This window comes from Rhinoraja longicauda, chromosome 20 (genome assembly GCF_053455715.1).
Source record: "Rhinoraja longicauda isolate Sanriku21f chromosome 20, sRhiLon1.1, whole genome shotgun sequence".
In the NCBI taxonomy this organism is placed as follows: Eukaryota; Metazoa; Chordata; class Chondrichthyes; order Rajiformes; family Arhynchobatidae; genus Rhinoraja; species Rhinoraja longicauda.
Window position 1 is genome coordinate 20,634,020 of NC_135972.1, and position 12,256 is coordinate 20,646,275.

The 12,256-nt window shown below is 47.9% G+C and overlaps 1 protein-coding gene across 4 annotated transcripts in view; it reads right to left on the reverse strand.

Annotated features, from left to right (window-relative positions):
• Positions 1–6,778: 6,778 nt before the first annotated feature.
• scyl2 (SCY1 like pseudokinase 2) overlaps positions 6,779–12,256 on the reverse strand; it is a 36,463-nt gene continuing 30,985 nt past the window's right edge. For 2 of the 4 annotated variants that reach the window (XM_078417131.1, XM_078417132.1), the window contains 3 exons: positions 10,704–10,799; positions 10,053–10,172; positions 6,779–8,666 (listed from right to left, as the gene is read on the reverse strand). In XM_078417131.1, coding sequence (XP_078273257.1) covers positions 7,956–8,666; positions 10,053–10,172; positions 10,704–10,799 — 927 coding nt within the window. In that variant the 3' untranslated portion in view covers positions 6,779–7,955. The remainder of the gene's footprint in view (positions 8,667–10,052; positions 10,173–10,703; positions 10,800–12,256) is intronic. The other 2 variants (XM_078417130.1, XM_078417128.1) reach the window with 1 other exon arrangement.

The window sequence follows — 12,256 nt, forward strand, 5'->3', positions numbered from 1 at the left end:
ATGGTTCTGAAGCATAACAGAGTGGAAGAAGCTGTTCCAGAGTCTGGTGGTGAGCACTTTCAAGCCGTACCTTCTGCCGGATGGGAGGGAGAATGTTTGGTCTGACCTACTGATATTTCAAGGCGTGCGCCTGCCTGTCTTTTATCTGAGGCCTCATTCATGAATCCAAAAAATAATCTGACAACGACCGGCAATCTGCATATCTGGTAAATGTCAACAACCACTTATTTCTCTCAAACACAATGAGGCCTCAACAATCTCCAAAGGCATTATGCCTCACGAGCTGAAGAATTTAGGGGCGGTGCAGTGGCAATGCAGCCTTACAGCACCAGACAACCCGGGTCCAATCCTGACTACGGGTGCTGTCTGCACGGAAAGCATATGTTCTCCCTGTGACCTTGTTCTCCAGAACAAGGGACCACAGTTTAAGAATAAGGGGTAGGCCATTTAGAACTGAGATGAGGAAAAACTTTTTCAGTCAGAGAGTTGTGAATCTGTGGAATTCTCTGCCTCAGAAGGCAGTGGAGGCCAATTCTCTGAATGCATTCAAGAGAGAGCTGGATAGAGCTCGTAAGGATAGCGGAGTCAGGGGATATGGGCAGAAGGCAGGAACGGGGTACTGATTGAGAATGATCAGCCATGATCACATTAAATGGCGGTACTGGCTCGAAAGGCCGAATGGCCTCATCCTGCACCTATTGTCTATTGACCGCGTAGGTTTTCTCCAGGTGCTCCAGTTTCCTTCCACAGTCCAAAGACGTGCAGGTTGGCAGATTAATTGCCGCTGTAAATTGTCTGTGGTGTGTAGGATAGGACTGGCACACGGGCAATCGTTGGTCGGAGCATACTCAGCGGGCCAAAGGGTCTATTTCCACATTATCTCTAAACTAAACTAAACTTATTTCAAAGACAGAACCTGGCTCAGAAAATCTAAGCAGAAATTCTGGAAACTAATCAAAATTTCACATTTTATTTTTTTAGCTGAAAAGACCATACTGCACACAGTGCACACTGATCAGCCATCGACCATATTCCCGCCTGCTTGGGATGAATCATCGTGGCTTTCTCCTGTTCAAAATTCCATGGTATTCAGAGCAGTTCCACAAGACACTGGTGATGCCACACTTGGAGTGTTGCGTTCTGTTTTGCTCACTGTGCTACAGGAAAGATGCCATTAAGCTGGACAGGGTGCAGAGATTTACGAGGGTATTGCCAGGACTCGAGGGCCTGAGCTAGAGAGAGAGGCTGGGCAGGCAAAGACTTTATTCCTTGGAGTGCACGATACACTTTTCAACTTAATGACATTCTTCCGAAAGTAGGATGACCAGAACAGTACACTGTGCTCCAGAAGTGACCGTACCAACATCTTGTATAGCTTTGGGGATTTGTGATAAACCATCCAATAACCCCATGATCCCTCTACACACTTCCTATGGATAGGGTTGAGAGAAATGTAGCCAAATGGAACTAGCCCAGACTGCCATCTTGGGTGGCATGGACAAGGTGTGCCGATGTGCCTGTGTTTATGCTGTATAGCTCTGTGTATCTATTCTGCTTATCAGCATTTTCCCTGCCTTTTTTCGCTTAACTATTCTGCTGAATTCGGATCTATAAGGAACAATCTTACTGTTTACGTATAACAGTAGACATAAGAAACTGCAGATGCTGGAATCTTGAACAAAACACAAAAGTGCTGGAGGAACTCAGAAAGAAACAGGGGAGAGGGGAGAGAGTGTGTTAAAAGGGAAATGGGGAACTCAGACGGAAGATTGAGTGCTCGAATAAATCTGCAGATCAGGTAGCATCTCTGGAGAAAAAGGATGGGTGATGGGTTGGGCACGATACAGCATGGAAAGAGGCCCTTTGGCCCACCAAGCGCCAACCAGCGATCACCCCGTACACTGGTTCCATCCTACACACTAGGGAGTTTACAGAAGCCGATTAATCTACAAACCTCTACGTCTTTGGAATGTGGGAGGAAACCAGAGCACCCGGAGAAAACCCACGCGGTCACAGGGAGAACGTGCAAACTGTACACAGCACCCTTCTTCAGGATCGAACCCGGGTCTCTAGCGCTGCAGGGCAGCAATCCTACCACTGCACCACCGTGCAGCCCCAGGTTTGTAGGCTACCCACGCAGTATGGTTAATTTATGCTAAATCTTGCACGTCTTCACTGGTTCTATCCTATCAAACATTGAGAAACCCTACCCATCTTCTTCATGCAGCCTGTGGTCCCAGCCTCTGTACTGTGCTTGACACAGAGTGTTGGAGTAACTCAGCGGGTTAGGCTACATCTGTGGAGGAAAAGTACAGGTGACGTTTCGGGTCAGGACCCTTCTTCAGACTGAAACGTGACTTTGTCTGAAGAAGGGTCCCGACCTGAACTTCACGCACCCTTTTCCTCTGGAGATGCTGCCTCGCCCGCTGAGTTACTCCAGCACTTTGTGTCTATCTTTGGTATAAATCTACATCTGCAGTTCTTTGTTTCTCCATTCTGTACTGCTGTGTTTAGTAAGGCCTCGCGTCCAGCTCGCTGTACGCAGGCACAGGGGTACATAGGCAGTGGCTCTTCCCTAGTCAGGGGTTGGAAACCCAAGACCCATAACTGCCCTGTCTCACATCTCCTGTCCTCCATTGCCACCTACAGGTCTAATGGTGCAGAGCAACACACTTCCAGAGAAAAAAAGTACACTTCTTCCCACCCTGCTTCCTGTAAAACTCTATCCTCTACTCCCAATTCCTCCGTCTAGGCCGCATCTGCGCCCAGGATGAGGTGTTCCATACAAGGGCATCAGAGATGTCCTCATTCTTTACGAAACGGGGGTTCCCCTCTTTCATCATAGATGAGGCTCTGACTAGGGCTCCCCCTCTCCCCATTTGTAACAAGGACAGAGTCCCCCTTGTCCTCATCTTCCACCCCATCAGCTGTGGTATACGACAAATTATCCTCCAACATTCCCGCCACCTCCAACGGGATCCCATTACTGGCCACATCTTCCCATCTCCACCCCTTTCTGCTTTCCGCAAAGACAATTCTCTCCATAACTCCCTGGTCCACTCGTCCCTTCCCACCCAAACAACTCTCTCCCCAGGTACTTTCCCCTACAACCGCAGGAGATGCAACACCTGTCTCTTTACCTCCCCCCCCCTCAACTCCATCCAAGGACCTAAACAGTCTTTCCAGGTGAGGCTGCACCTCCTCCAACCTCATAGAAACATAAAAACATAGAAAATAGGTGCAGGAGTAGGCCATTCGGCCCTTCAAGCCTGCACCGCCATTCAATATGATCATGGCTGATCATCCAGCTCAGTAACCTGTACCTGCCCTCTCTCCATACCCCCTGATCCCTTTAGCCAAATATAGCCAATGAACTGGCCTCAACTACCTTCTGTGGCAGAGAATTCCACAGACTCACCACTCTCTGTGTGAAGAAATGTTTTCTCATCTCGGTCCTAAAAGACTTCCCCCTTATCCTTAAGCTGTGACCCCTGGTTCTGGACTTCCCCAATATCGGGAACAATCTTCCCGCATCTAGCCTCTCCAACCCCTTAAGAATTTTATATGTTTCAATAAGATCCCCCCTCAGTCTTCTAAATTCCATCGAGTATAAGCCTAGTCTATCCAGTCTTTCTTCATATGAAAGTCCTGCCATCCCAGGGATCAATCTGGTGAACCTTCTCTGTACTCCCTCTAAGGCTAGAATGTCTTTCCTCAGATTAGGAGACCAAAACTGTACACAATACTCCAGGTGCGGTCTCACCAAGGCACTGTACAACTGCAGCAGAACCTCCCTGCTCCTATACTCAAATCCTCTTGCTATGAATGCTAACATACCATTCGCTTTCTTCACTGCCTGCTGCACCTGCACCCTTGCTTTCAATGACTGGTGCACCATGACACCCAGGTCACGTTGCATCTCCCCTTTTCCTAATTGGCCACCATTCAGGTAATACTCTGCTTTCCTGTTCTTGCCGCCAAAGTGGATAACCTCACATTTATCCACATTATATTGCATCTGCCGTGCATTTGCCCACTCTCCTAATCTATCCAAGTCACTCTGCAGCCTCCTAGCATCCTCCTCGCAGCTAACACTGCCACCCAGCTTCGTGTCATCCGCAAACTTAGAGATATTGCATTCAATTCCCTCATCCAAATCATTAATATATATTGTAAATAACTGGGGTCCCAGCACTGAGCCTTGCGGTACCCCACTAGTCACTGCCTGCCATTCCGAAAAGGACCCGTTTATTCCTACTCTTTGCTTCCTGTCCGCCAACCAATTCTCTATCCACCTCAACACTGAACCCCCAATACCGTGTGCTTTAAGTTTGTACCCCAATCTCCTATGTGGAACCTTGTCGAAGGCCTTCTGAAAGTCCAGATATAACACATCGACTGGTTCTCCCTTATCCACTCTACTAGTTACATCCTCGAAAAATTCTATAAGATTCGTCAGGCATGATTTGCCTTTCATAAATCCATGCTGACTTTGTCCGATGATTTCACCACTTTCCAAATGTGATGCTATCACATCTTTAATAACTGACTCTAGCATTTTCCCCACTACCGATGTTAGGCTAACTGGTCCATAATTCCCCATTTTCTCTCTCCCTCCCTTTTTAAAAAGTGGGGTTACATTAGCTACCCTCCAATCCTCAGGAACTACTCCAGAATCTAAAGAGTTTTGAAAAATTATCACTAATGCATCCACTATTTCTGAGGCTACTTCCTTAAGCACTCTGAGATGCAGCCTATCTGGCCCTGGGGATTTATCGGCCTTTAATCCATTTAATTTACCTAACACCACTTCCCGACTAACCTGGATTACCCTCAGTTCCTCCATCTCGTTAGACCCCCGGTCCCCTGCTATTTCCGGCAGATTGTTTATGTCTTCCCTAGTGAAGACAGAACCAAAGTAGTTGTTCAATTGGTCTGCCATCTCCTTGTTCCCTATGATCAATTCACCTGTTTCCGACTGCAAGGGACCTACATTTGTCTTAACTAGTCTTTTTCTCTTCACATATCTATAAAAGCTCTTGCAGTCAGTTTTTATGTTACATAGAAACATAGAAAATAGGTGCAGGAGGCGGCCATTCGAGCCAACACCGCCATTCATTGTGATCATTGCTGATCGTCCACAATTGCTGATCGTGTCCGCTTTCTCCCCATATCCCTTGATTCCACTAGCTCCTAGAGCTCTATCTAACTCTCTTTTAAATCCATCCAGTGATTTGGCCTCCACTGCCCTCTGTGGCAGAGAATTCCACATCCCCTTCCCAGTTCTCAGTCTTCCTGTCTCCTTCTACATCCTATCTTTGTTTCACCCCCTCTCCTGTCATCAGTCTGAAGAAGGGCCTCGACCCGAAATGTCACCCATTCCTTCTCTCCTGAGATGCTGCCTGACTCGCTGAGTTACTCCAGCATTTTGCGTCTACCTTCAACAAAGTGCTGGAGTAACTCAAGGGGTCAGGCTGCATCCCTGGAGACATGGGTAGATGATGATTTGGGTCGTGTCCCTAATTCAGACTGGTAAGTCATAGTCTGTAGAGTCTGAAGACAGGTCCCGACATGAAACGTCACTTACCCATGTTGTCTAGAGATGCTGCCTGACCTGCTGAGTTACTCCAGCACTTTGTGGAGGAGTAACTCAGCGGGTGTTTGATGATTTAGAAACATTCGGCCCTTTGAGCCAGCACCACCATTCAATATGATCATGGCTGATCATCTAAACAGTACCCCATTCTTGCTTTCTCCCCATATCCCTTAATTCCGTTAGCCTAAGTTCTATATCTAACTCTCTGTTGAAAACATCCAGGGAATTGACCTCCACTGCCATCTGTGGCAGAGAATTCCAGATTCACAACTCTCTGGGTGAAAATGTTTTTCCTCATCTCAGTCCTAAATGGCATACCTCTTATTCTTAAACTGTGACCCCTGGTTCTGGACTCCCCCAACATCGGGAACATTTTTCCTGCATCTAGCCTGTCCAATCCCTTAAGAATTTTATGTGTTTCTATAAGATTCCCTCATATCCTTCTAAATTCCACTGAATATAAGTCCAGTCGATCCATTCTTTCATCATATGTCAGTCCCGCCATCCCGGGAATTAACCTGGTGACCCTAAGCTGCACTCCCTCAATAGCAAGAATGTCCTTGCTCAAATTAGGAGACCAAAACTGCACACAATACTCTAGATGTGGTCTCACCAGGGCCCTGTATAACTGCAGTAGGACCTCCTTGCTCCTATTTGAAATACTTTGACTGCCAATTTTCCTGGGGGAAAAAAAAGACACTTAGTGCTGAAGTAACTCAACAAGTCAGGCAGCATCTCTGGAGAGCACGTATATGCGACGTTCTCTAGAGATGCTGCCCGGTCCGCTGTGTTATACTAGCACTTTAGACCATAACACCTTAAGACACAGGAGCAGAATGAGACCACTCGGCCCATCGAGTCTGCTCCACCATTTAGTTGTTCTTTATTATTACCTACACCGAGGCACAGTGAAATTCCTTTTGAGGTATGGTTCAGTAAGTTATTACTATACATAAACACGCTATTTCTACAATCCCAGCTACAGCTGGCTGTAAAGACCCGTTGCAGCCATCACCTCTGTCCGGATCATTCTGCGAACCGTCGTCCCTCTCCTTGCCCAGCCACCTTCAGCCTTTGTGCCCTGGGGTGTCTCTTTGCTGTCTTTATTTAGAAACCAGCACCTGTGGTTTCTTGTAGCTCCTTTTCAATGTTTCTGTGGACACTGTCCAGACCCGAGTACATTTGTAGGCACCCAGTCACACATCACCAGTTCCAATAACCCCTCGAGCACTCAGCAGCAATGGAGCCATGGATAGCGTGATCTCCAAGCCACCGCCAATCTCTCCCGCCCACGAGAAGCCCGCACACACACAGCATGCCAGCGAGCTTTTCCTCATTTTTAATGTTAAAACATCTTTTTGTTTATTTAAATTAATCTGGTATTTTCACTTTCTAACTTCCAAAACTACATCAGCCTCTCCTGTTACAATGTTAAGTGATTTACAAGTGCCGAATACTGTACATTTCAATTCATCTGAAATTACGTACAAGAATATTTCTGCTCTCTTTAAATAACAAAGGTGATTTACAATAACGCCATACCAGGACAAAGCATCTTGTAAACTATCACAGAATCCAACGCAAATGTGCTATAAGACTTAGCCAAGAAATGACCAATGCCCAAAATATGCGCACAATATATTTTATCATCAGCAAACCATTACAATCAAACAGAATACCTAAAAATGACCTGAAGACAGTTTCAAAAGACACTCGACTGTCTTGAAAACCAAAAAAATAAACAGGAATGTTTGTGTTTTATTACTTTGGACTTCAGTATCCATAAAGGCCATAATGCTTGAGCCAAGGGAGATTGGAATGTAGCTTGGCTGTCCAGAGATGTTCCCCACCAGTCTTATAATCGTCTTCATTGCCTGGCTCAAGTGTATTCCTTGCTCACCGAGAAAGAACCAGGCAGACCAGGCAGCTACTGTGTTGCCTGACTTTGCCCACCTAGGCTACCGAGGTCTAGTTATCAGACGCCAAGGTAGTTAGGTCAATCGTCGGCGCCATCTTAACAGATGCTGAGGAGCAATTTGTCAAATAAATTATGTTGTGGTACATTCAGTGAGGCTCCAGAACTGGTCCCAGAGGCATCTTCTTACTGAGTGGAATTTAGACAGAAGGACAGAGACAGGGAGGACAACCCTCTCACAGGGAACATTTTAAAGTCACCTATCACACGTATGGTACGTTTTTGAAGCACTGCGCGGCTTTCACTGGGTAAGGCCACGTGAGTTTCACAGCAGCAAAGAAATGGAACGAACTCCCGTATAAAAGCACAAAGTACCCAAATGGAACTGAAACACGTTTAATTGGTCTTCGCCCGAGGAAGGTCCGCGGTAAGAGTGGGGAATGACTAGCCGAACAAGTCCTTCAGGTCGTTGTTGGCGGAGCTGCTGGAAGGCATGGAGTTCGTGGGCAGGCCGGTCTGTGTGGGGGTCTGGGGGGACATGAAAGGGTTGGCGGGTAGAGGGGGCACGGAGAAGGCTGGCTGCCCCACGGGCCTGGGCTGTTGGCCACCCATCGAGCTGCCGGTGGCCGGCGAGCCCTGGGGCGGTACAAACTGGCTCAGCCACTGGCCCTGAGCGGCCGGGGGGGTCGGCACTGCCTGGACCATTTGGTTCATGCTCAGCTTGTTCTTCTGCAGACCCAGCAGGTTGTCCAGAGCAGACAGGTCCAAGGACTTGGGCTGTGAGGTGGGGCCGCGCACAGGCTGGCTCATCCCGGTGAATGCCGGCAGGCTGGTAGCAGACGCGGCGGGCATCCGGATGATGCCGGGGCCTCCCCGGCCAGCGTAGAAGCTGGGCCCGGCGCTGCCCATTGCCATGTTGTTGCCGTAGGTCGTCTGGAAGGGCAAGGCACCGCCAAACCCCGCCCCGTTGCTCATGCCCCCCAATGTATGGAGGCTGGCGCTTGGCTTGGCAAACCCCATGCCACTGGTGGTCGCGCCCGACGTAGAGAAGCCTCTGGTGGATGCAGTCTGCGCAGAAACCGACTTGGAGGAGCTGATGGAGAGCGTATTCATGGACGTCATGTTCTCCAGCAAACTACTTGTCAGGTCTTTGGTCTGTGAACAAGAAAATGATTTAGACTTCAGACTTTACAGATACAGTGCGGAAACCGGCCCTTCGGTCCACCGAGTCCAGGCCGAACTGCAATCACCCCGTACACTAGCACTATCCTACACACTAGCGACAATTTACAATTTTACTGAAATCAGTTAACCTTGAAACCTGCACGTCTTTGGAGTGTGGGAGGAAACCGGAGCACCTGGAGAAAACGCGGTCACAGGGAGAATGCACAAATTCCGTACAGACAGCATCCGTAGTCAGGATCGTATCTGGGTGTTTGGCACTGTATGGCAGCAACTCTACCGCTGCACCACTGTGCCACCCTTTTTATTAGGTTTAGGTTCATAATTGTCAAAGGTACAGTGCAAAACTTGGTTTTGCGTGCTTTCCAACGGATCTGATATACCCTACGTGCACACAATCAAGTCAAACTCAAGTTCAATAGGTATAGCAAAGGGGAAGATACAGAGTGCAAAGGAGACACATGTGCTGGATTAACTCACTGGCCAGGCAGCATTCCTGGAGAACATGGATAGACGCCATTTTGGGTCAGGGCCCTTCTTCATACACAAAGCCTCAAAGCTGCCCGGTTCTCCAGAGATGCTGCCTGACCCGCTGAGTTAATCCAGCACTTTGACTCGATCTTTGCTAATCATAATTGTAATGTACCCAAATGTGCCTGTCCAGATGTTTCTTAACCGTTGCGAAAGTACCTCTTAAGAAACATTTAGACTGGGTACATGGGTAGGATCGTTTTAGTGGAATATGGACCAAATGTGGGCAAGTGGAACTAGTGTAGATGGGACATGTTGGTCGGTGTGGGAAAGTAGGACTGAAAGTTGGTGCAGGGATGGGGTGAAGAGTGGGTCTGGTCCGTGTGATGGATTGGGCTACATCCACCACCCTGGGCAGAGCTGTTCCAAACCAAGTTGTGATGCACCCCGCAGTGATCTACAGTTCCACAGTGCACCATCCTCACCACTGTGATGCACCCCGCTGTGATCTACAGTTCCACAGTGCACCATCCTCACCACTGTGATGCACCCCGCTGTGATCTACAGTTCCACAGTGCACCATCCTCACCACTGTGATGCACCCCGCTGTGATCTACAGTTCCACAGTGCACCATCCTCACCACTCTGGGAAACAAAGGCAGCCCTGTCATCTTTCTTCATATAATGATATTTATGCCACGTACAATTTCTCTTGGGTTTTATGGAGCGCTCTGAGAGCAGTAACTCGTGCAGTCAAAAACAGACAAGACAAAATCAAGAGTGACTAATTCTGCCAATGGCCAGCGTTGGATTGATTCCCCCTGCCCACTGAGTCAGTGTCAGCTCCTGAGGTTTACTAGAGGCTGCAAAGGCTCCGCAAGAATGTACCTGTGAACTGGGAGTGGAAACCTTTGCGGCCTTTGGGGCAAGAGGCTGCTGGTTGCGGAGTTTCTGTGCCTGATCCTGTTCATTGGCCATCCGCTGTTTCTCCTCCAACGTTAGGGAGGCCTGGTTGTGCAAAAGAAATGGAGGCCAATCATTTCAAAGAATCAGAACTTTACAGCACAGGAGGCTGCGAAACAAATGATCACACCTGCGCAGCGCTGGGCAATTATCCAGAAACTTTCAATCAAGGACGTTCATGCTCTAACTGAGATCACGCTGATGCACAATGTATACATAGCTCCACTCACTGCAGTGTTTAGACTTTAGAGATGCAGCGCGGTAACAGGCCCTATGGCTCACCGAGTGCGTGCTGACCAGTGTTTACCTGTACATTAGCACTATGCTACACACTAGGGACAATTTACCAAACTCAATTAACCTACAAACCTGTAGGTTTTTGTAGTGTAGAAGGAAACCAGAGCACTAAGAGGAAACCTACACAGTCACAGGGTAAACGTACAAACTCCATACAGACAGCACCCGTAATCAGGATCGAACCCGGGTCTCTGACGCTGTACGGAAGCAGCTCTACCGCTGCACCACTGTGCCGCCCTGTTCTGCAGCATCTGCAGGTCCCCGTGCCTCAGCTCTTACCTTAACTTGCTTCTGTGGATTGGTGGCCAAGCCATTTTCTTTTCTATTGGCCTCTCTGTCAACGTTCACTCCAAAGCCAGAGAAGATCTTGTCAATCTGTTTGACAAGGGGAAAGGAGAAATTAATAATAGCCAGAACTGCAACACAGGGTCAGGCGGGGAACTGACCCAAACAAACGCCAATCCAGCCTTCCCTCTGCTCTCGATTTCAAAATCCTAGACTTTAAGGCAGAAAAAAACCATCTGAGCTCTTCAACTGTCTTGCCATCTCTAACGCCATTTCACAATCTTCTTTTAGGGTTCTTAAGAACATAACATATTTTTCTATAGGTGATATGATAATCTATGCCGCAATTTTCTACTCTGAAAAGCCAGAGGTAAAGGGGAGACCCCAGCGATACGTGTATAATTATGAGAGGCATAGACAAGGTATACAGAACCTATTTCCTAGGTTGGCAATGTCAAAGGCAAGAGGACATAGTTTTAAGGTGGGAGGGGCAATGTTTAAAGGAGATGTGCGGGGCATGATGTCTATTTGTTTTGCACAGAAGGTGGTGGGTGCCTGGTACGCACTGCCAGGTGTGGTGGTGGTGGCAGATACAATAGTGGTTTTTAAGAGGCTTTTAGATAGGCGCACGGATAGGTAGACAATGAGGGATATGTATCATGCTGGCAGAGATTAGTTTAACTTAACATCATATTCAGCACAGATAATGCTGGCCAAAGGGCCTGTTCCTGTGCTGTACTGTTCTATGAATGCAAAACACCATACTGGTGCAAGATCTTGGGGCAATCAGAAGTAGTGCAAGAAAAAATTAATGTACAATAAAGGAATAACCCAATGAGTTGGAGTTTAGTTTAGAGATACAGTGTGGAAACAAGCCCTTTGGCCCCGCGTGTCCGGACTGACCATCATCCCCGGAGGGAAATTGGTCTGCCGACGGTCACAGCACACAAGGGACAATCAACCGTACACTAATTCAATGCTACACACAAGGGACAATTTACAGAATCTAATTAGCCTACAAACCCGCACGTCTTTGGGATATTGGAGGAAACCAGAGCAGCCAGAAAAAACTCACATGGTCACAGGGAGAATATACAAGCTCCACAGAGAGAGCACCCGAGGTCAGGATCAAACCTGGGATTCTTGCGCTGTGATGCAACTCTACCACAGTGCCACTGTGCCGCCTCTTAGTTAAGAGTATGCGGTATTCTCTAATAAATCCAGATTTCTTTATTACTTTAAATGCACCTTCTTCCATTCTGTGTTTATCCTCCAGCAATCACCACTGATTGTGGTAGCTACATTTAAGAGTCACATATCATTGCTGATACTTCAGACCTCTCAGCACCAGGTGGCGCTGCTAGTCCACACTGGCCTGACGCCATGCTGCATTTGAACCTCACTGTTAAATACAGCAGGGTCTACGGAGATGGAAGTAAGAAACAACATAGAGAAGTGGGCGCAGTGAAGGACGTCCAGTGGTGCAGTGGTAGAGTTGCTGCCTCACAGCGCCAGAGACCCGGGTTCGATCCTGACCACGGGTGCTG